Below are 24830 nucleotides of genomic sequence, written 5' to 3' on the forward strand. Positions count from 1 at the left end.
GTGAGCGCTGTGGGGTGATAAAGATTCGCCAGTCAGGACTTCAGAGACACTGGAGAGAACAGGAAACTGTTTTCCAGAACGGACCCGCGGGCCTAAGGAGACTGACAAGAAAACGCTACATAGACCTCGGTGATGAACACACACACACACACACACACACACTAAAAGAACTGAAAAGGCTGGAAACGTATTGTCCCTATTGTGGCTATAACTCTGAAATGTTTACTTGAAGCACACAGTGAGTTTCACCTGAAACAAATGGAGCTTGTGAAATATCCCTCATGACTGTGTTTGATTTTCAGATGAGGCGGGTCCGGGTCCTGTCAAGAGCAAGTACGATGCATTGGACTTTGACACTCTGCTGAAGGAGGCCCAGAAGTCCCTGCACCGCTGAGGGCACGGTGCCCTTGACTGGCCAGCCTTAGTAAACTGCAGCAACACCCCTCCGACTACATGGCTCGGCCCTCAGAGAGGCCACTCAGTACCTCCATGCAAGGCCACCTTGCAAAATGTTTACATTTTTACCATTGGAATAAATAACGACGAGGACCTTGGCGTGTTTTTTTTTGTTTTGTTTTTGTTTTGTTTTTTTTAAAGCTCCTTTCACCGGAGGATACTGCTTAAAATGGAGGAAGTCGCTGGGAGTCCTGAGGATTTAAGAGACAATGGAGGAGTTTGGACTTTTTCAGCAATGGTACATCAACTTCAAATGATAACGATACAGTTCTCTGCTGAGCAACGAAGCTGCTTCCTGTCTGTGTTGGTGACATCATCACCCTGTCTTGGAAGAGCGGGCGTGAGAGACCTCTGTAGCAAATCCTTGCTATCCTTGCGTTGGTCTTCGTGGTGTGTATTTCTGCGTGTGCGTGTTCCTCGTTCTGTTTGTTTTGTAAGAAAATAAAAAAGCCTCTGTTTCCCGTCACGGATGGTGAAGTCTTTCGCCGTGAAGTCGATTGGTCGAATACCAAGAAAAAAAAGAAATAACCCTGCTTTGTTTTAGCGAAAAATTGTGGATGTTCTAAGTTTTCAAATCTATCGTGCGTGTGTTATGGACATATACCAATAACATTTACCGTAATCATTTGATGATTGAAGTTTACAGATCGAAAATGAAGAAAAAAAAAAAAGGTTTCTTTTTGTAATTGTAGTGCTTCCTTGATTTGATCTATGCACTGTAAGGAGCTAAATGTCTCCACTGTCCCCCCACTTTCCCCTTTGACTCACATCTCCACTCTGCCCTGCTGACTATTCGGGCATCTGTTACTGGCTGCTGCAGGCGCTTTTCCCATCAAGACCCCAACTTAGGTTTGGAAAAAAAAATTACCTCAAAATAGTTTCCAGTCAATTCAAAGTCAAACATGAGATGATTAGAGAAGCACTTATCATGAATATTCAACATGTTGTGGATTGACAGTCACATCATAGGACGTTTAAAGTCCTAAACGATGGACGAAGTCAAAAAGAAGTTTCGGGTCTTTTACTGAAATCCTTGGTTCCTGGGCTTTTCATAGAAATATTAGAGTTTTGTGCAAATAGATGCAGGTTCAGGATTAGAGTTGGGAACCAGTGGTTCCAAATTAAAGGTCCAGAGGATCCAACACATTTTAATCCCCCAGTGTCAAATATTGACGCTCCTGAGGCGTCAAATAGTGCCGCTTTGCGTCCTTTGCTCACGATTGGACGCTTCAGGAGCGTCCGTTATGTGGACTGAGAAGAAGAAAACTGAACTTAGGTTACGTATCTGCAAGGACGTACGTAGCCGGTCTGTCAGGAAGGACCTGGCGGGCGACTGTGGCGCAGGAAGGTAGAGCGGTTTTCCACCAATCTCACAATTGTTGGTTCAATCCCCGGCTCCTCCGGTCACATGTCGAAGTGTCCTTGAGCAAGACACTGAACCCCAACTTAGTTGCTCCCGGTGAGTGTTGGCCAGCTGCATAGCAGCTCCCCCATCGGTGTATGAATGTGTGTATGAATGTGTGTGAATGGGTGAATAAGAAGCACTGTAAAGTGCTTTGAGTGCCAATAGGTAGAAAAGCGCTATATAAGTGCAGACCATTTACCATTTACCTGATGGGCAGGAAAACTAGACTGGGTAAACAAGAACAGGTTGATAAACGGCTTTGTGCTTTAGGCCAAAGACCAAATGCACATTTGTGACTGAAAAAGTGACTCTTTGTAAAAGCGGATCGACACCAGAATGAGGAAAAGGAACAAGAATAAAAGAACCAATAAGAACTAGAAATCATTAGCGGAACCCAACCCTCGTTAGGATTGGAGTGTGATAAAATCAGGGTCACTGGAGGTGAATCAAAACTAATATTTGATATCCAACCAGCATCCCTCAACATCACTATGGCCAAATGTCTGTCCTCCTACTGATTCCTTACAACGCTAAATTATGTCGTTTGCCGTTTGCTTTGTTTTTCAGAAACTGTAATTCTGCTTTGCTAGATTTCAGCTAAACTTTTTTTTCCAAGTCTAAATGGGTCTTACTGTATCTTAGAGAGGGTCCCGCTATACGCAACAACACAGCCACAGCCAATCCACAGCCAATCCACCAACTAGTGTTAACGCTTGGACTGCGGCTTGCAGGACTTAAATGGACAAAGAAATCGGTAGCCACCGACACTTTTATACCAAACTCTGTATGACAATTCCAAAAGACCGAACTTGAAATGGGTAAATGTTCTAACTGTTTTGGCGTTGGCATTGGTACTTGACATTAGCTTAACTTGTGGCGTTTCAAAAGGTCCACTCATGGATAGCTACATGTAGAATGTATTCAAGAACCTGAATGTAATAATTGTGCAGCGTTTAGTGCTTCAGGGTGGACTTGCTTAGGGATCCCGCTGGCTGCACGAGACCATTTCTAGCTTCAAGTGCAGCCTGGGTAGAACCTAATTTACATTCCTGATGCAGCCAGTAGCAACATGCCAGGAAAAGGGAGAGAGCTTCCAAGCCTGCCAATCCAGTGGCACCAAACAGCCACCAACAACACAGCCAGGGAACCAGAAATGGATGGAATTTAAAATAACTAAAAAAGAGCAATCGGCCGAGAACCTGATTTCTCCTCCGGGAGGTACTGTATGAGCTGAGCATCTCTACCTCACATCCATCCATCCTTCGATGTTCCCCATCTTTTTATTTCCTCCTCCTCCTGCTCCTTCTGGATGCTCTCCCTCTCTTTCTCCTCCAGTTTTGTAAGTCACTCACTCCTTTTTGTTGGAAACGTTCTCTGTCTGAGCGTTTCCCGTATCCATGGGCACTTGTGGGTAGTACCGGGGTCGGTCTTTCAATTGGTTTGACTACAACTCCTACCACTAAATCGAATCTTGAACTCTGTCCTTCACTTGTTTGATAATGGGTTTTGGTGCATCTGTTTCTTGGAGTCTCAACTGTACATCCTTGTAAAACTGAGTGTTTTGTCTTTGTCTCGTGTTGGAGTCGGACACTGTCGACGGGTTGTTGAGGACGACTCGGGAGCAGGTGAACGGTGGCTCGGTGGTTGGTTGTTACTCGAGTTTGCTTGCAGGTCAGCATTTCCAATCTCTCTTGCCTCCGTATTGTCCTGCTTCGGTCCTTCTCTCCTCCGCAGCCCGACTCTGTGGCTTTGTGTCTCTGCGGGTACCGGACCTTGTGTCCTGGTCTTCCCCAACCTCTCTTTTGTAAAACAGATAATCCCTCTTTCTCGTGCTTTCTCTAGCTAATCAGCTCCTTGTTAACACACAAAAAATTGAATGTTTACATCACTCGATTCTCCTTTGACTTTATTAGGAAACGCACACTAAGTACAAAGGCGCCTTATTCAGTGTATTTGAAAAAAAAAAGAAAGTGGCCTCGAAGGATGGACCTTCTCCAGGCTAACTGACGTCCAAAACTAACAATTTAGTGCTATACATACTGATTGAGAAACATGGTGTAAACTTAAAAAGAAAAAAACAAAAACAAAAAAAAAGGGAAAAACAATTATTGTAAAAAATGATATAATAATCACGAACAACTGAATGAGTACTTGTGCTTAGTATGTATACTACTAAAAAGTGAGAGAATGTGCTGGTTTACATATTGAAAATGATAAATTATAATATATGAATATGTAATGTGTATATAGCACTATGCCTCATTGTAAACAGAAAATGTATTGTGTGTGTTTTTTTTTTTGTTTTTTCAGTTTTTTCTTTTTTAAATTTGTTTGTTTTTTTGTTTTTAAGGTTGCAGGTCGAAGTTGATCGCTAATCAGACAGGATGCGGGCAGATCAGGTTAGTTTTGTTCAGTACAGGGAAGAAATCCAGTGAATACTTGTTGAAATAACTTTACACAGAGTCCAATACTTTTGTATAAGAAAGACAAAAAAATATACAAGTATCCCTTTAGACTATCACACTAGAAGGTTCTATTTCTTTGCCGTTTATAAAATGACTTAATATTTTTGATTTTTTTTGTTTTTGTTCTTTTCTGTTTTCTTAAAAGCCAATTTAAGATGCAATATAATAACCTTATCTTTAAGACAGCCTTTGTGAAAAAAACGGAGGTAATAATGTACAGTGTGTGATTGATTGATGCCGTTCAACAATCTTTTGAGGATTTGTGTATCTTTGTGGACTCAACAGGCTGCTGTACTGTGTGTAGACTGCTGTTAAACACGAAACAAAGCTAATACAAAAAAAAAAAATCTACCTACAGGAAAACTGTGCTCAGTTGAATCGTAAAACACATAACACATGTAAAACAGATCCTACTAATACTATACTCTTGCACAAATAACGTCCCAAGTAGTGAGATATCGCCACAATATGTTCTTCCTTGTTCAAAGGAGGCAGTTGTAACTATGTTATTACCACATTTTGATGGTGCACAGCTTGGTTAAATTGGAGTTGCACTGGACACTTACTTGTATCACAGTATCAGCTAATAACTAAACACGTATGACTTTGGTTAAAAAAAAAAAGGTGGAAGAAGGACAAGAGGGAAAAAAAAAAAAAGTTATCGCTTGTTTGACCCCGATAAATATTTTCAGACTAGTTGAGGTACAAGCTGTAGAAATCATGTTTTCACTGCTGCACCCGACTTCATGACAAACATGAAGCATTTGGACTGAATCACCTTTATAGAATAGTCGAAAAAAGCGGCAGAAACGAAATGATTAAAATTCTCTGACTGGTCCGATGCTTTGCCCAAAAACCTTTTAGAAGCAAATATCTGTCCAATGAGTGTGACCTGACAGTCAGAGGCATCAACAGCACCTCTCCCCAAAAAGAAGTCCATTTTATAAACACATTTCTGCTAAGAAACTGTTTCGATGAAGTTACAAACTTGAGCGTTAAAGAGCAAAGCCAACGGACAAATGACGTGATGGGATTTCTACAGTTGCTGCCATCGTAGCTGTGAAGGTGCCTCCAATGTTCCAGAGGTGAAAGACATCGAAACGACCACATTTTTCACATCATGGCAAGCCTTAAAAATCAACAGGGGGTGGGGGGTGAAGCTACCACTAGCTGTTATTATTACAGTTTTAACTCCTTTCCAGTCCAGCGTGGTTTATGAAATAATTACTGACGTAATTAAATCTTTTTCAATAGCCATATTATAGAAAGGTATATACATATATATGAATATATATTTGTGTGTTTGTGTAGATATCTAGATGATTATATACTTTCTTATAGAAAACGTTGATGTTGACCATTCTCCTCAGTGTTTTGAGAACACATACAACATAATACCGTTGTCCACTTGGTCTAGGTCTTAGGTCTATGGGCAATGTTCCAAAAATATAAAATAAATAAAAAACAAACAAAAAAATAAAAATAAAGGAAACTTCCAAAGGGAAATACCCTCATCAGAATGCAATACTTTTCTTTCCACTCGTCATTTCCCAAAAAAAAAAAAAGTCGAAAACGGCAAGAAAACCATAAAACTTAACAGGCAAGTTGACCAAAACAGTTAAAACTTCACAAAGAACGATCGTGGCTTGTTAATGGGCCTCGGGAACGGGATGTGTTCGGTGGCCGATTTAGTAAATGTCGTGTTTCCAATCGCCATGGACCCACTGGAGATAAAAAAATAAATAAAAAACAAATCACTTTTTTTTTTTTTTTGTCTTTGTGTCACTTGTGTTTCTTATGGTTCATAATTTCTGTCAGATAGCTGCACCATGAAATTAGCCCCTACCAGGACAGGAGTACTTGTAATACTGCAATACTCAGATTCCACTTCAGTGTACGATCTGTAAACGGCCGTCACGTTTCAACATAAACAGTTGTACAATATATACAAACTATGGGTAACCTGTCAAACTTGATGGCAACAGTGATGTCAAATAGGCAATAGTAGGGACTGCAAACTGTCAGAATCTGCTAAATGTGAGTGGCTGTTTTTCATTTTCTTTTTGTGGAAGAGAATATTTTGACATAAGGGCATAAATGGTTTGTTTTTAATTACTATTGGTTTAATTGTCTATTTACATTTAATGATAATAGGTTTTTCCTTTTTTAACTTAGTTTTTTGGTAAAACACAAAAAAAAACAACTTAGTGAAATTTTATATTTTTACATATGTTGGTTTTATTTTGAGCTTTTCTTTCTTTCTTTTTTTTTTTTTTTTAATTTATATGGCACTTAGTTTGGATGTCTTTTAAATTGTTTTGTTTTTGTCCGTTTTGTGTGATTTCATATGTCTTGAGAATGTGGAGACAAAGGCATTTCAGTATTTTTGAATTGTTAAAATCTAGTTTCATAGAAGCGGAAGTATCTGATGTTATAAATTATATTTTAATTCATGTACATAGTTTAAACAGAAGACTATGGCTTCCTTTTAAACTGAATACATTTCTCTTCAGAGATTGTTTACATTATGAAACTGTAGAGATGTGCTCCTCATATACTGTATAAAGTACATATATTCATTGATTTGCCTCCAACAAATAAAATCCTAATGAACAATGTTTTTTGACTGTTGTTCGTGTTTCTGCACGAGAGGCCTTTAGTTTTCTAACTATTATCGCTGGGTTTCTTATGATTTCCCAAATCATTACACGTGTTGCTGTTCGTGTGATCTTTTTTGCTCAAACACTCCTGGGTGGGTCACAGTGGCGCTGAGCTCCATTTGTACATTATCCGCATGGCGACTGGTGACGTCAAAACTCTTTTGCAGCTCTTTCCAGCCTCAGCATCAACAACTTTTCTTCTAAGGTCTAAATTTGCTTTGTTTCAACCGCGGCACAATATTACAATCCTGTGTTGCTGAGATCAGACTTTGAGAGTAAACACCCATATTTCTCATTCACACATTGTCACCTGACTATAATGGTCCCTTCAAATGAGCCGTTCACATACTTTTGCTAGAGAAACATTTAGGATTGGATACATTTTAACAGTTAGTTAATATGTTTTCTCAAAAATCTGATTTTTTTTCAGGTTATATATTCAAAGATTTGAAGGATCCACTGTGCCCCGACTCTACTGTTTAAATGTTCAGCTCAAAGCCAGAAGACAAAGTTTAGAAACGATGATCAGAAATGTCTCCCATTCCCTGTCCTGTTGTCCTCGGTTTGGTTGTCTTTGTTGGGCAGTCGTGACTGCGGTGAGCAGAGCTGCTCTGCAGTGCAGTGCAGAGTCGTAAGACACACAGCACGAACTGCAGCTCAACTCAGAAAAAGGGAAACTAGGACAAAAGCCACAAGTGTCCATCGACCTCATAACTTGTAAAATTTTTGAGACAAAACACAGCTGCCGCATCTGTTGGACTCTTTCTAGCCATGAAACCATATTGCTGCTCACAAATGTTCACCTCTGCCCTTAGCCGAGCTTCCACTACTGTTTCCCACAACTTCATTGTTTGGCTCATCAGCTTTATTCCTCTGTAGTTGCCACAGCTCTGCTCATCTCCCTTGTTCTTAAAAATCAGCACCTCTGTTCAATTCTACTATGCACAGAAAGTAAAAAGAAACTAATACAACTAATGAGCCACAGATGGTTGGTAGATTTTTTCAATACGGTGGGTTTTTCTGTCCTTCAAAAAAAAAAATATTTTGTGTCACAGGAGGCTCAGTCAATACTGTAAAACAAGCCACTACACTTTGTAATGTTTCTTTTGAAATCAGACCTGGGAACTGCTCAGGATGACAGACAGTTACCAGGACTCTCTGAAAGACAAACTGCTCATAGGGGAAACATTTGGAGCCTGAATGAATCAAGAAAACTATATTCCTTTGTCCAAAGTGAGTTGAAACGTCACTTGTATGATTGACTAAACATTAACTGCAACATACCATCTGCTAAATAATGTCAATAATAATGATTATAAACCTGAACTCTATCAGAAAACACAGTGCTGATTCTGATGATGATGAAAATAATGGCTTTGTTGATTCTTCACACACACTTACGCAGATGAATTCTGGCACGTTCTCAAAATCCTTTAAGTATTTTTTTCGGTGGCTTTAATTCATGAAAAAAATGTTTATTCTTTTTTTTAAATTTTTTTTTAAATCAGCCACAGTGGGCAGTGTCTGTGGGGATGACACCGTGCACTTAGTCGCTGACTCGTGGCAGGTATACTGCACCTTTTAATGTTGTGTTTACTATGCTGCATGTATTTCTCATGTTGGATACAGTCTGTAATATTCAAAAACATATTAAACTAGACCCTAGTTAAATTAGGGCTGCAAAAGATTAACTAGATCTAATCAGGGACTATGTTTTCTGCTGCCCGTAAATCATTGCATAGCTAAACCATCCCATGGGGAACCTGAGCACCTGGGCTGAACAGAACAGCAGTACCTGGTGTTATATCAGCGCACAGATGCACAGGAATTCATTGTGTGGCAGTTTGTGTTACTGTTGGTCTCTGCGGATCCTGTATATTGCTCGACTTTTCAGATAAGCCTCTTAACTGTCCTCATGAGACATGTTGATCCAGGCAGCCACATGCATCACACCTGCTGTGACTGAGAAGATCTACCTGGGTTCTGTGCATGTATTAAAGAAAGGTGAGGAGAGGCATCATGAAAAGGTCAAATCAATGTGTTCTCCTGAGATCACATCGCTTCTCACATTTCTCTGTGTTACTTTAATATCTCTTTGTCTTTGAGAAAGGGCATAAAAAGTAACTACTTCAGCATTTGTTTCACCTTTTCTTGCTGCTTGTCTGAACATTTAAGGATAAAATATTGGACCGTACTCTAACTGCTGGTGATGCTAACGGTATATTAACTTTTATTTCAGAGTATTATTAATAATCTGTGTATGTTGTCTGTTGATTTGATTTTATAATATAAAACTAACTTTTCCTTCACTGACATTGAACTTGCTTCTTTTGGTTCTTCGTTGGGAAGTACATGTAATTAAACGCCGTTAAAGTTCCCTCTGACTATTTTTAAATCTCTCTCCACCAGATGACATCACTTGGAAGAACTTTTATTTCAGATTATGTTATTTCATTGCTCACATTACAAAGTTTGTAATCATGGTCAACCTGCTTTTCCAGAGCCCGTTTTTCAACTCCTAACGTTGAAAAACTCCTCCGCGTGATGTCATCTGGAGGCGTTTTTCAGTTAGAAGCAGAGAGCTATTTTAAAATCGGGAAATCAGAGAGAAGTTTAAAAGCATTAAGATACATTTACGCACTAAACTCAAGCCATGGAAAGCAAGTTGAAAATTGGCATCGTTGTCCTTTAATAATATGATACTTATATTGTTCTGCCAAATTCCATTTAGAAGTTTACATTTTGTAAGAGATGCATCAAATATATCTGGCTCAAATTTAGGAAACAAAAGTGCAGCCTAGCTTCCCTAGTAGATGAATCTTGAATCGATTGTGGAATATGTTAATCAGGGTATGAAATACAAAAAGGGATAAAAGCTCTGACAGGTGCAGCTGTAGGAATTTTAGGTGATTCTCCAAAACACTGCTAAACATTTAGCTTAGCACACGTAGGTCTGCGCCGGCTGTGATGATGGGAAAGTGTTGCCGGGACTGAAAAGCTCGGCCAAAATAGTCAAGTGGCCTCCTCTGATTAGAAACTGCAGACAAACCATGCATGCTTGTCCTATAAATAGTCCTGCATCGTCCTCTCCGCTGTGGCTTGCAGGCTGGCAGCTCTGCAGTCACGACTGCCCCCGATTGCTGCTAGAAAAAAAGCTAAAGCTTCCTTCCTGCAGGCTCAGTGGCTGTACTGCAGCTGCTACTCTGCCTCTCTCTCTCTCTGCAGTCACGGGTTGTCCCTGCGTCAGAGCCAAGCTTTCCAAGCTCTGCTGATCATCACAACCGTATACGGCAATCCTTTGAGCTCCCAGCATGCCCTTACGTCACAGCAACTTACGTCACACCCCACTGACGACACACTTTGATTATGTATCCGTGCTATTATTATATTACTACAGTGCGAGGGCGGGAGGAATAGGCAGTGATGAATGTAGCTCATGTCCTACCCCTGTTGAGGCTCCAGCAGCAATCTGGCATCATGTTATGTTTGGTAACAGTGTTATGTACGACTCTAGGTGGAGAAAATAACCTGTGTGTGCAGCTGGCAGATATTTATACATTGTCAGCAGCTGTGTGATTTGTTTCCTGCAGCAACGCTGCATTCGTGTGCTTTCTCTCAACATGTGCATATGCTATGAAACTTTTTACACGTTTGCTTTAAAGTCTCAAATGATTTTGCTGTAACGGATTTGGTTTTCCTACATTATATTTATACATAATATAGCATTCAATCAAATGCTTGCTGGATTGTATAAATCCTCATGGTTGAAAAGAGACTTTTCAAAAGAGATTTTCTCTGGAAATGGAAGTGCAGTGAGAGATCAGTAAACATGTAGAAAAACCAGTGTAGGTCTTGACACACAAACAGGTTTACAGCTGAAATACAGAATCTGGCTTTCTGTAAAAAAAAAAAAAAAACAAGAAAAAAAGAAAGTGCACTAAATGTGGATGGGGATTCACTACCATTCACACACGCCGTTATTCGAATACTCCTCTCCTCTCTGTTGAGGTGTATGCACATGGCAGCACGAGCTCTGTCTGAACATGTAAGACACAAGAAACCAGTTCAAACCTTCAGCAACTCTCGTTTGAGACCAGCAAAAACTGCAAAACATCAAACGCTGCCTCCTGCCAGCTCTGAAACAATTCCTCTACCAGGTCATAACTACCAGTCTCCATCCAGCCATTGTCTTAATGACTTTTCCTGTTCAGGGTTACGGGCGGCTGGAGCCTATTCCCGCTGTCGTTGGGCAAGAGGCAGGGTCCAACCGGGCCAGGTTTTCCGTCTTTCTTAGGGCCAACACAGAGACACATACACAGAGACAGTCAACCATTCAAACCTACGGGCACTTTGGAGTCACGTGCACGTCTCTGGACTGTGGGAGGAAACCCATGCAAGCATTGTGCTCACAGAATGGCCGCGGGTGGCTGGTGGATCTGCGGGGCACCGTGGTAACCACTCCACCATCATACTGCCCTGCCTACCAGTCTTTGCTCCATGCTTTCGTCGCTTCCAGACTAGGCTGCTGTAACATCCTCCTCTATGGTTTTACGGGCAAAACTCTGAGTAAGACGTCTCAGTACATTTCAGTATGTCAAGGACTCTGCTGCCCATCATTTTATGTTGTAAAAATAATAAGAGTAATCAACTCGGTGAGAGACACCCATCTTAACCATGAAAATATTGATGCATCTTTACTAAAGTGCAAAATGTCTAAAAAGCAGTTTGACATTTTTCTTTGCTAAATAGCAAATTAATACATTGAGTGAGTTGTGTGAACTTAGTTCAAAGAAATGTTTAAAACCAAATTCTTTACTTTTCAGATTTTCTTTTCCTTTTTCTAACAGAAAATACAGTTTTATACAAAGCTCAAATTGGTACAATCTACATAGCATCATGGAAAAGATTTTGGTGCAAAAATACAGGAAAACCACTGGTGCCAAGCAAAAATGGCAGTAACTGAAAAACCATGCAGTTTTTTTTAAGCAATGCTTTCATTTCTTTTGATCAGCATTTACATTACAAAGTCTTACATTCTGACCATTTGACAGTATGAAGACAAACAAGCTGAGACAAACATGTCAACGGCGCTAACGTAAAGACCTGAGCCACAAATATTAAAGCATTGTTGATACACACACAATATCAAAAGGCCCAGTATTGTTCTTTCCCAGGTTCTGGTTCTGCATCTATAAAATGCGAAGGATATGATGAACCACTATCAGAACCACAGTAGAGCTACGGGTTACTGATTAGCCAGTTTCATGTTCTGGACACCTCATGCAACAGAAGGTATATACTGTATTTTCCTCATTAACAATAATGTCCAGAGCTTTCTTTTTATCAGAGGGTACAAATGACGTTTGTACCCCCCTATATATTTCTATAAGTCTATTTTCACCTGAGGATCATCCAAAATTAAATATTTTTAGCATCATAAACGTTTATGGTAAAGCATGTAGACTGAATAGCCAAGTTGTCACGTAAGTAAGTATTAAGTTTATTCAGGAGACAATGATGTTTCCTGTACCGCTTTAAAAATGTGTTGCTCAAACAAAGATTAAAGTGTCATTAAAGGGAATCTGCAGAAATCCCAGCAGTCAGCAGTGATATTTAATTGAGTTCTAAAGGAACAAATTGATGCTATGCATGTTTTAGCTCATTAGCTACTTAATAGACTGTATATTGTAAAATGTCTGCTGACCATTTTCAATAGCAGCTGCTGGTTTCAGATATGGCCTCGAATCCTGATTAGATCATGTTAATACTGCATAACTAGCTGAGCAAAACATTTTCAGAAGTTTCAAAAATGTCCTCGTTTCCTTATTGTGGGTCTTCCAGGTTTAATTTTTAGACAATGTCCATGTTACGCTGCATGTAATGTTTTTGGTAGCTCACTCTCGAATCTACATTAGACCATCAGGTCTCGTTCAGTAGGAAAGGAAACGGCAGACAAGAAAAGAACAGAAGAGAAAAAATAAATTTAAAAAAACTGGTTTTAGGGGATTCAGGTTTTAGTAAATGCAGCAGTTGGAGCCAAGTGTTTTGAAGCGTCTCGGTAAACTGTCTCGGGTGTGACCTAAAAAAATCCCACCAAAAAAAAAAAAAGTTGTAATATTGTAGCATCTCTAGCTGACAATGCAAGTCTTGGATTGTGATTGGGCTGCGCTGGCTGCAGAAGAAAGGAAAGAAAAGAAGAGAGAAAGGAAGAATCTACATTATTCCTCATTGTTAAATGTGACACGATGAGAAAAGCATTCTGAACTTTGTGCATCCGTGTATTTTATAGTAAACGAAGTAGCAGCTTTGTCAGACTTTGCAACATACCTCAGATATTTACATCCCACATAAAGTACAGAGCAATACATTGTCTCTATGTATTTTCCATGTCAGAAATATTCCTACCTTGTTTGGCTGCTGCAGCTTTCTGAGCTTCTTCCTCCTTGGCTTTCTTGGCTGCCTCGATGGCAGCCATTTTGGCCTCATGCACCTCCTTCAGGGCGTTCCACTCCTTCCTGTTGTTCATCAGGCGGTCCAACATGGGCGTGATCTCCACATGGAAACGACTAAACTCCTGCAGCAAGAGGGAAAGAAAAGTAAGCAAATGATGCCAAAACGCCAAGTGTTTAGTGCTGTGACTGTACGAGGAACAGGGAACAGTAGTGGATGTGTGCGTTGTGGTACCTGACCTTGTACACAAAAGCGCAGACAAAGTCGATGAAACCACATTGCAGCTTTGGCAGTTCATCTGCTTTATTTCTGTCCATCATAGGCTGGAGAAAAGAGAGAAGTGTTTACAACTGTTCATCAAGACTTTATTTATATATTATTCACCAATCTTTCTTTTTGATACTGTTTGAGTGATGTTTATTTTACTGCGGTGGCAATTCCCACGAGAAAAAAGTATTATATGACTGCCCTCAGCTCCGGAAAAGCTGTTCTGAAGCTGACCTCTGACCTTTCACCTCTTTGTGGACTATCTGGTACAGAATATGGTCCATAGTTATCCAAAGTGCTTTACAATGCCGATCAATTTCCCATTCACAGACTCACAAACCTGAGATGGCAGCTGCCACGCAAGGTGCTCACTTGGCCCAATGGGAGCTACATAGGTTTGCCCAAGGACAGGTGGACATGTAGCCAGGAAGGACACTGCTCTACCAACTGACCTACAATCACTAATCATAAAAATCCTACTAATGGAAAAAGAAGACGATGATGAACATGAACAAGAAGAAGAATCCATCCATCCAGGGTGGATCAGTTCATGGTCGCAGGGGGCTAGAGCCTATCCCAACTGTCACTGGGTGAAAGGGAGGGTCCCCCGTGAACAGGTCTTCAGTCTATCTCGGGGTCAACACAGAGAGACATACACAGCCAGACAAACATTCCCACTCAAATTCAATTTAGAGTCGCCAATTAACCGAACATAAATGTCTATGGACTGTGGGAGGAAACTGAAAGAAACCCACGCAAGCACAGGGAGAACATGCCACACAGAGAGGCCACGGTCGGACATGAATGTGAAGCAGCAACTTAGTTGTGAGTTGTGAGGCAGCAGTGATACCCACTGCACCACCGTGTTGTCCAGAATTAATTATTATTATCATTATTATAACATCAGTGTAATTCGATCACTACAGCACAACCACATTTTGGAAAGCCAGAAACTCAGAAATCAATCCATCTGAGCATAAACATTGAATTTAGCGTGTAACGTGACGTTAGCCTCACATTAGCAGTCGCCTTCAAACTGCTCTTGTATTACTTTTCCAAACAGACGTGATGTGTGAGCAGCACACTGGACTGTAAAAACCTGCCAGAGCTATGAGGAACTTCATGCTGGCTGCAATTGCTGGCAAAATTGCCAGCCACCTACATTTCCGGATAAAACTGCTCAAGTGTCGCAGCCTCTGCAAACTATTTTTTTTTCTTCTTGTCAGACCACAGTGAGTCACCGATTCGACTGCTGGGAAAATACAAACTGATCAAAATGGAAAGTTTTCCCGGCTGATACACATGCTATTAAATTTAGAGCACTGAGAGGTGAGAGAGTGTGGGACGGTGCTTCTAACACTTCAAGGACATGAGGGAACGAAACAAAGCGAGGAGAAAGACAGAGGCAGAGGCAGGAGAGATCGGTCGGCTGGGTTAGGTCCACTGTGACCGCTCTTTCTATAACACTGCTCCACATAATGGCCTATACGTCGCTCGACACCAGCACCACAGGGAATTAAATCTGTGTTTTATTTCGTCCTCCAACTTGTGTTTCTGTCTCTTGTTCTCCTTCTCTCTCACATCCCGTCCTTCCCGCTCTCCATCCTATAATTAAACCCTTCTGCTTCCTTGATTCCCACAGAATTCCTTCCCTCCTCCTCCTGAACGAAACATATCCAAAGTAGTAACAACAGAAATAATGTGAACTCGCAGACTGTGCGATTTTAGATTTTCATCATAACCTGGCTCCAACTATAAGATCCTGCGCACATTTTTTCAAATTCCAGTCATAAAACACAAATTAGTTTGGTTTCAACGAGGGGGCGGTTTCAGCTGTAGCCGAGTAAAACCATATTTGTTAGTCACTTGTTGGGCTGGAGCGTCCGCCCCTGTGTAAAGACCAGGGAGTCTACCTGCGTGTGTCCACCGAGCCAGGACACCTTTACTTGCCCAGTCTGCCGAATAACTACATGTAAATAAAACCACTTTGATCTGATCACTGAGTCCTAAACCTGTGCACATGTTAAAATGTATAACTCCAGTCTGTGGCGAACTGCTCCTGTAGAATCAGTTGCAAATACATTATGTAACTACATAATTTTATGTTGCATAACTACAGTTTAGTAGCTTTTATCATTATCAAATCACAGTCTTAACTTGCCTTTACCTCATGTATAAGATTTAAAGTGCAAAGACTCATATTTTTTGGGAAACCGCACAGCTTTCACACTCCAATAAATACACAGTAAATACTGACTATAGATTTTAGCAATGTAGGGAAGTAAAGCTAAAACCTAACTGAACTTCATAAGAGAAATCTTAAAAGAACCGCCTGTGTTAGGCTACTGTACAATAGGTATTAGGCATAATGGCTCATTAAAGTGTATTTTATTTTGGATTATACATTATTGTAACTAACAGTTTTTATTCAATATACTTAAAACACCAAAGAAATTCTAAGCTATTAATGTTATCCCAGTAAAACCCTTAAGGAGAACTAAAAGGGGAGGAAATACAAACCTCAGAGTTTGGGAAAATCAAGATTAATGAGGTCAAAAGTCAGCTTTGTTAACGGCTTTGCCATTTTGTTGCATTTTCCATATCTTCAGCATAGCGGTTTCAACGACGCATACATTTTTGCTTAGGGCCCCAACAGACTCTAGGATCGTCACTGACTACAGCCGATCCCGCTTCAGAGGTTTTCATTAGAACGTATACGTCCTCCATCCCTCCCTCTGTGCCTCACCCAAACTTCTGTTTGTGTATTGTCCAAGCTTTCTCTGTCCTTACAATAGGTTGTTGCTCCAAGACAGTCCTCTCCAGGTCTCCCTGCTCCCAGAACTCTGCAGCTACAGACAGCGCCACCTAGAAGGTTAAACAGAGTTTGTATGCATTTAAAAGTGAATAGATTAAGACTCCTGCATTTGCATGATCAGCTTGTTTCATGCCAAACCGGGCAGATCATGATAAATAACTGGAATGCAGAGAATGGGTTTGGGGATGTTGATTAACTACAAACACTTTAAGTTGCACATACTCCTCTGTGGATTGCAAAAAGGTTAGTGGCCTTGGGTGGAATTCGACTTTCAGACAAAAGAAGCCATAAAGCTACGGCTCCAGCACAATTTCCATGGTGTTGCTTTTAAGAGTATCAGGAAAAAGCTCCCGTACATGTTAGAAATCACGCTATAAAGCTTTCACAGCATCCCATAAAAGAGCATCTTATTCACTGCTCACAAGGTTGTTTCAGGCGTTGTGTCTCGATGAGACGAGAGCCTGTACGTTGCCCCCAGAAACCTAAAGTGGAGCAATGTGAGATCTGATGAATAATATGTGCATTCAGTATTCAGGATGGGAACCTCATTTCAGAGTTAGTCATCAAGCCAGTTGGGGGGGAGACAACTGCCAAGAAGCTGGTGTAGTCTGTGTACAGATATTCTGCGAGTGGGGTGGAAGCAAAAATGACTGAAAAATGAAATAAAACAGTGTTGTTGTTTTTTTTAAAGCTTTTATCTTTCCATACATTTTTGGATGTCATCACTACAAATCCGATCAGTCAGACAGTTTTATTAGCTTAAATATAAAAGAGAAATATAATAGAGGCTCAGTTCACACTAACATACCAACATCTTTTATGTTTTAAAATGTATTTATTTTACCGTTCTTCATTGTTTAAATTACTATCGAGTATCTGCAAACCTCTGCTGGAGTTGGGTGAGCTTACTATGACATAGTGTAGCTATTACTGCTGGTTTCAGGTTGAAATATACTTTTGAAAGGAAGCGTTAGTCATAAGCTACTTTTGGAGCACGATTTACAGGAGGGCGGCCCAAATCCTGACAGTGTGCGTGGGACATAGCGTTGACTCACCCGGTGCAGACAAAGGTGAAATTCTAACCTGAGAAATACAAAAGTAAAATTTCCTAATTGGATGTTGTTGTGCAGTGCAGAACTCTTATGAAGCCATTTAAAAAACTTTGTCATGACAATAGATTAGGGAGATAATTCTTTTGGTTGCCATCATGCTCTGTGCTACAGTTCATTACAACACAATGTGCATGTGAGACAATAGATTAATTATAGTGTAAGGTTTTGTACCTCGTTTAATTTTAAATGTGAACAAATTGATGACGGGAGCCTGGAGGTGGGGGTGAGGGACATTTCTGAGGTAAAGGCTGGTGGTCTGAATTCTAAAATTACCTAAGAAGGTGAGTGGACAACTTTTATTTTTAGCATATTGGTTTCTTAATGGGTGGAGCATCAGGCTGGGATGCAAAAGTCTGCAGGATCAAACCCCAGCTCAAGCACAGGGTCTGTGCTCGAGTGTACACTCATCCTCTGGAATGGGTTGAATGAAAAGGGTGAAAATTCATAGTAAAATGTAAAACTGTGCCCAACGATGACCATAAAACATTCTAACATATGGCGTCCAGAACCACCACCTAACAGCCGAGAAGATTATCCTCTTGCTTAAAAATTGTGTAAACAAATATAAGGGCCAGCCATCACTCATATATCTGTGTTTTAAATGAGCATTTCAGGTTTTATCGTGTGTGTACAATGTTGATGCAGTATGAAGTAGGAAGTAGATGTAGTATTTCTCTATTGCAGACAAATAAAGGGTAAAAAAAATAAATGAGCCCACAGCACCACCTGTCAACCAGCCAGAGATGCTTCCTGTTCATGTTGATATGACTGCGTGTGCAGGCTTGATGGCAATGTTTATATTACATACTTTACTGAAATAAAAAGCTGAATCTGCCAGGCAGTGATGAGAGGAATGAAAAGCAGCAAGTTGCGTTTGATGCATGAGGCCATCAGGAGAGAAATGGGAGCGCTGACAAAATGTCATTCTCGGTCTACTTTATCATTGGTTCCCCTCTCAGAGCCCCTGCTGGAGTCGGCGTACAAGTGTGCGCCTTTTTACCACGAGGCTGAAGAGCCACTTTACAGCTACGGCTGGGAAGAGTAAAATGTACCTTGTGGAGAGATTACACAGGTGCGTACCTTGCTCTGAATCTCCCACGGCTTGGCGATGGCAGACAGGTCACAAGCCGTCATCATCATAGCCCTAGAAAACACAACAGATAACTGAGATGGCTGTTGCGTACGCATCTGTGTTGATGCTCGGCCTGATGACAGTGTCGGTGCTAATGCCTACATGACAATCTCTTTGCGCGTGGTCTCCAGCATCATATATTTGGTCCAGTCGTTCCAGTTCTCATAGGTTTTTGACTGGTCCACAATCTTCTGGAACATTGTCCGCTTCCTGAACAGAAGCAAAGCAATAATTCAAAAGCCCTTGAATTTACAATTAGAGCTTGATGGTGGTGCACATGCTTCCTTCAGTGTTTTTATTTTTGTTATTTCCAACGTTTATTAGTGAGGGAGATGGGACATAACCCAAAGGTGCATTTCCACCGATACTGCGAATTTAACCTTTAAGCTGAGGTAAAAATCCATCCAGCGCATTCTGATTTGCGTTTCCATAGCAGTCACATCTTAAAACCCATTGCAGCTATAATCTATAGTTAAAGTTCCCCTCTGTTGCAGCAAGCAAAGCTAAACAACCCCTTTGGTCGGCTGGATTTCAAAAATGTCCTAAAAGACATGCTGGGCAGTTTCGGACCAATCCACGACATTTCAGCACTACAGGCCGCATAGTTTATGAACCTTTAGAAAGTGCTACCCACTAACTAGGGACTGAATTTAGACTAAATGAAACCGATTTAGACTAAATTTATAACAATTTTTCCAAAAGGTTCCTGGCTCCAGGCAAGTGTCCCTATGGTGGAAAAGGGGCTTAAAAGCAGGACATAAATCGTAAGACTCTGCTCTCATACAGCACTTTTCTACCTTACTATGAAAAAAAAAAAGCATCACAATGTTGCTTCGTACACACTCATGATGGCATTGATGTGAGAGTGTGCGGGTCATTGGTGACAGTTCTATATTCAGGGATTCGGTTTCTCATTTAAGACGAATAAAAGAGCAGTATTTATGGGTCGGACACTCTTTCAGTTTGTTTGTTTTTTTTCACACCAACTTCCACTATATTGCCAAAAGTATTCGCTCACCCATCCAAATAAATGAATTCAGGTGCACAGAGCAAGGTCCATAAAGACATGGATGAGTGAGTTTGGTGTGGAAGAACTTGACCGGCCTGCACAGAGTCCTGACCTCAACCCGATAAAACACCTTTGGGACGAATTAGAGCGAAGGCTGCGAGCACTGTGTATTATGTATTTCATAAACACACTCCTAAACCTCGTGGAAAACCTTCCCAGAAGAGTTGAAGCTGTCATAGCTGCAAAGTTTGGCCCGACGTCATATTAAACCCTATGGATTAAGAATGGGATGTTACTAAAGTTCATATGGGTCTAAAGGCAGGTGAGCGAATACTTTTGGCAATATAGTGTATCTTGAAATCTGGCTAAAGAATGTAGTAGAATGTTAAATAGGATAAATTTTTATCTACATTTATGCATTTGCTTGCGGTTGTACTGACTTGAAGTAGAGAGCCAAGTCAGTGGCGATTATGGCGATATCCATAAGGTGGATGACGAGGTCATGCTGACGCCGGTTCAGATTCTGATAGATGTTCAAAGTCTGAAAGTCGGAAGAGTCACTTTAAATGACAAAAGAATGACCTGAAGATCAATAAAGTACAGTGGATGTGATGAGGAGTGGGTGAGGCGCCGATCACCCCAAGTTACTGCATGTTGTTTTATGTGGATTATAAGTGATCGAAAAATTGTGTCCGATGTAAAAACAGGGAAGATTACATCAAGAATCCTTAACTATGAAATAGAAATGTGAAACAAGTCATAAGATGAAAAAGACAAATACAGAAACAGAAAGAAACTGAAATCACAACAATTGCAAGACTGTTGTACTGAATTTGCTTTATATAGTGTTCACGTATCTAATCCTGCATTGCTTTTGTTTAGTGTACAGCAACATACATCATCTCTCAGCAGAGTCTTCCCAAATTCCAGATGGTGTCTTTCCAAGATGGAGGAGCCATGAAGCTTCGCCAGAGGATTACCAGACCTGAAACACACACACACACACACACACACACACAATATGCTGGGAGGTCACACTGTGATAAATCATGCATGTTAAACACAGGGTGGGCCTGGCCTGGTGTGTCTGCAGCTAATGGCAGTTCTCATTAGCTCATCCATCAGCAGGTGGAGCAGAGCAGCTGGAGGCGTATCTGGTCAATATCGGTGCATTGATGTTCTCAGTGTGTGATGTTACTTTCACCTAAAGAGCTGAGGTCAGCTCATCTGTACATAAGAGGAGGGACTGCTGTCACTTTGAGTCAATTAAACAGCCTTAGAAAAAACAAACTGTAATGAATGTAACCGAACTCGTCATAAAAAAAAATTTATATTTATACGACTCCGAGTTGGGATGATGTGTAAAATGTAAACAACTTTTATTTTACCATTTCATGGAAAACATTAGTTCATTTTGAAGTTGATGGCAGCAACTTCCTCTTTTCCTTTGGGCTGTTCCCTTTCAGGTGTCTCCACAGCGAATCATGTGCCTCCATCTAACTCTGTCCTCTGCATCCTCTTCACTCTCACCAACTAACTTCATGTCCTCTCTCACTACATCCATAAATCTCCTCTTTGGTCGTCCTCTAGACCTCCTGCCTGGCAGCTCCAACCTCAGCATCCTTCTACCGACATATTCACAGTTTCTCCTCTGAACATGTCCAAACCACCTCAATCTGGCCTCTCTGACTTTATCTAAAACAGCTAACATGAGCTGTCCCTCTGATGTCCTCATTCCTGATCCTGTCCACATCCACCTCTTCACATCTTTTCCACACTCTCCATTGCTCTGAACCATTGACTCTAAGTACTTAAAGTCCTGCACCTTCTTCACCTCTGCTCCCTGTAACCTCACTGTTCCCCCTGGGTCCTTCTCATTCACACACATGTATTCTGTCTTGCTGCGGCTAAGCTTCATTCCTCTGTTTTCCAGAGCAGACCTCCACCTCTCTAGATTTTCATCCACCTGCTCCCTGCTCCCACTACAAATCACAATGCCATCTGCAAACATCATAGTCCATGGAGATTCCTGTCTAACCTCATCTGTCAGTCTGTCCATCTCCAGAGCAAACAAGAAGGGGCTCAGAGCCGATCCTTGATGCAGACCTACAGTACCTCCATCTTGATATTCCTTACTAACTCCTCTTTGAGGATAACTCCTACTCAATTTCTCTTCCTATGTGACCCATGGTAGGACACCTTGAACCCTGCTCATAAGCTTCTAGCCTTGCTATCTTTCCACCTGGTCTCCTGGACACACAGTATGTCCACCTTCCTCCTCTCCTTCTTCGACCAACAGCAGTCCAATTTCCACCGGTACCCTGTAGGTCAATAGCACCGGTGGAGGCAACACATCTCAAAAAAGTTGGAACAGGGACAACAAAAGGCTGGAAAAGTAATTGCTACAAATAAAAATTTGAAAATTAATTAGGTTAATTGGCGACAGGTCAGGAACATTATTGGGTATAAAAGGAGCATTTCAGAGAGGCAGAGCCTCTTGAATGTACAGATGGACAGAGGTTCACCAATCGGTGACAAACTGCCAAAAGATTTTGGAAGAATTTCAGAAAAATGTTTCTTGACGTAAAGTTGCGAACACTTTGAAGATTCCACCATATACAGTGTATACTGTAATATCATCACAAGCTTTACAGGATCAGGAGGACAAGGCCAAAGGTCAAAACTGGATGCACTTGATCGTGGGGCTCTCAGCAACATTGCATTAAAAAGTCCTAACAACGCCCAAATATAAATATAAAGTGTAAAGTAAATAGAAAAATGCAAAGAGACATAACTAAAAATAAAGCTTATTAACAATTACTCCAATTTTTTTTTAATGTAAAGGTCAATACAGCTTTTTATGAAGCAATCAAATCTGTCACATTTTCATTGATTAGATGAGCATCTAGCTGCATAAAAGGTTGCGGACTACTGACCTCGGCAGGAAGAAGTTAATGTTAGCCAGAAATTGTTAATCTTGGCAAAACAGGGCCCTTAAGAAAAAGACGATTGGGAATTAGGCAATAAGACTGAGTGGTTAGACTTGGGGAAAGCCACTGATCACAGCATTCAGACCCAGAAACGTTTCAAAGACACTTCTGGTCAAGGTTAAAAGTCGACTCGCAAATTGACACTCTGGAATCATTCTCTGCAGCAAGTTGCCTCCCGACGATTAAACAAAATGCTGTAAGACCTGCTGCATCCCCATGTTTTCTCCTTGAGACGCTCTTACTTCATTTGGTAGAGATTGTTGGTTCCCCTGTGGTCAATATCATGGCAGAAGCCAGCAGTCACCATGGCCATACACTCAAGGTCTGTGTAGTAACGCTTTAAATCACCTGTCTGGAACACACACACACACACACACACACACACAGATACAGTTTAATCATTGGGTCAACTGTAGAAACACACACACAGGTAAAACAATGTGTTTCATATCATACTATGGTAGCACACAAACAAGTGCAGGCATTGACACTGGCAGCACATGCCCACACAAATACAGGTTTGTGATGTTTCCCAATAGGTGGTAAGACACATTTCGGTATTTACACACTGAAAAACATAATCTCCAGATGATGACATGAGAAATGAAAGTGGAGTAGAATAAAGAGAAGAGAGGAAGAAACACTGAATGGGAGTTGATGAGGAGAAACATGAAAAACAGGGAGGGATGAAGAGGAGGGAAAGAGTGAGTTTGCTGGAGAGGAGAGGAAGAGATGATTGAGAGGAGGAAATAAGGGATGGATGGGCACTTAGGGAGGAGAGAAGGCTGGAAGGAAAGAGCAGTGGAGGAGTCGGTCAGTTTATCTCTGTGCATGACTGACCATCAGCAGGGTGAACATGGTCTGTCCAACGTTGAAGCCGTGTCTCCAGTTGTGGTAGGTAATTCTCCTGTAGCCTTTGCTGACCGAATACATGAACCTCACCAGTACCTGCAGACCACACTCACACTTTACTGCTTTCATTTTTCATCCGGCGTAACGTTCTGCTGGATGTCGTTTTAGAATTTATCTAAACCTTAGCAACTAAACTAAAGCTGCATCAGTGGCTGATAAATTTGCCCTCAGGCACTTTGGTTTACAAGAAGCGACAAAACATTAATCTACTTGTTTAGACTTAATTACTGCATAGCTGCTTTATTAAATACTTCCCAACACAAGCTTTACTGGGCAATTGCAAGCAAATGATTCTAACATCTCTCGCCAACTTATTTTATTGATAGCAACTTTAGGAATATTATATTATGATAACATACAACATCAACCAACAACACAACCATATGACTTACTTTTTGGTAAATCTGCCCTCTTTAGCATAGACTGTAAAACCTGAAGGCTTTGTCAGAGTCAGCCCGACCATATCACAGAGCTACTAAACCCAAGTGCAGTCTGAGATCCTCTGGTCCAGATCTACTAATGATGCCCCAGGTCTAAGCTAAAAACCAGACGCGTTCAGCCCTTTGGGATCAGAGTCTCTAGACTCTGGAATGAGTTGCCACAGGAGATCAGACAAGTCCCCTCTGCTTCACCTTGTATTTCTGTCCTAAAAATCTGCTTGCTTAAAATAGCAATAAGTGTACTTTATTCTACTGGACATATTTTTGTCCGTTAAGCATTTTGTAGTGTTTTTAAAAAGTGCAATCTAAATAGTTATGTTAAAATTAATATACTGTCCTTTGTTATTATCACAAATGTCTGAGTAATCTGGAATTAATAATTGAAGCTCTCTCTCTAGATAAGACGAGGACGGTTTCATGTAATGCACAAAGGTGGAATACACTAATTATTTTAAGTTAGATTTTGCATCTATTTGCAATTTCATGACATAATTTGATTACTGAAAGCCCCTTTTAATACTGGCTGTGAGCAGAACTGACTGAGATGTTTTGTCAAAGCATCAGTATTATACAACAAGAGTATGACACAAGCTTCCAAGATTTACGAATCGCAACAATTTCGACATTGTACATCTTTTTGACATTGTATGTACATTGTGGAATATACATTTGCAAAAATGAGAAAGATATGGACATGATGCCAGAAAAACCAAGCAC

The 24830-nt window shown here is 40.8% G+C and overlaps 2 protein-coding genes across 7 annotated transcripts in view; one reads left to right on the top strand and one right to left on the bottom strand.

Moving 5' to 3' along the window:
- The window catches only part of ppargc1b (peroxisome proliferator-activated receptor gamma, coactivator 1 beta), a 115889-nt gene extending 110653 nt beyond the window's left edge, over positions 1 to 5236 (top strand). For 5 of the 6 annotated variants that reach the window (XM_067519306.1, XM_067519304.1, XM_067519305.1 and 2 more), the window contains 2 exons: positions 2 to 129; positions 303 to 5236. In XM_067519306.1, the coding sequence (XP_067375407.1) occupies positions 2 to 129; positions 303 to 394 (220 nt within the window). In that variant the 3' untranslated portion in view covers positions 395 to 5236. The remainder of the gene's footprint in view (position 1; positions 130 to 302) is intronic. The other variant, XR_010915435.1, reaches the window with a different exon arrangement.
- Positions 5237 to 11508: 6272 nt separating this feature from the next.
- Positions 11509 to 24830, bottom strand: part of pde6a (phosphodiesterase 6A, cGMP-specific, rod, alpha) — a 29567-nt gene continuing 16245 nt past the window's right edge. Inside the window, exons 14-23 of the mRNA XM_067519628.1 lie at positions 23602 to 23709; positions 23004 to 23113; positions 20669 to 20756; positions 20212 to 20312; positions 18865 to 18972; positions 18711 to 18774; positions 16494 to 16568; positions 13676 to 13759; positions 13392 to 13560; positions 11509 to 13158 (exon numbers count right to left, since the gene is read on the bottom strand). Of these exons, the coding sequence (XP_067375729.1) occupies positions 13115 to 13158; positions 13392 to 13560; positions 13676 to 13759; positions 16494 to 16568; positions 18711 to 18774; positions 18865 to 18972; positions 20212 to 20312; positions 20669 to 20756; positions 23004 to 23113; positions 23602 to 23709 (951 nt within the window). The 3' untranslated portion in view covers positions 11509 to 13114. The remainder of the gene's footprint in view (positions 13159 to 13391; positions 13561 to 13675; positions 13760 to 16493; positions 16569 to 18710; positions 18775 to 18864; positions 18973 to 20211; positions 20313 to 20668; positions 20757 to 23003; positions 23114 to 23601; positions 23710 to 24830) is intronic.

Source organism: Channa argus, chromosome 10 (assembly GCF_033026475.1).
Source record: "Channa argus isolate prfri chromosome 10, Channa argus male v1.0, whole genome shotgun sequence".
NCBI classification, from domain to species: Eukaryota; Metazoa; Chordata; class Actinopteri; order Anabantiformes; family Channidae; genus Channa; species Channa argus.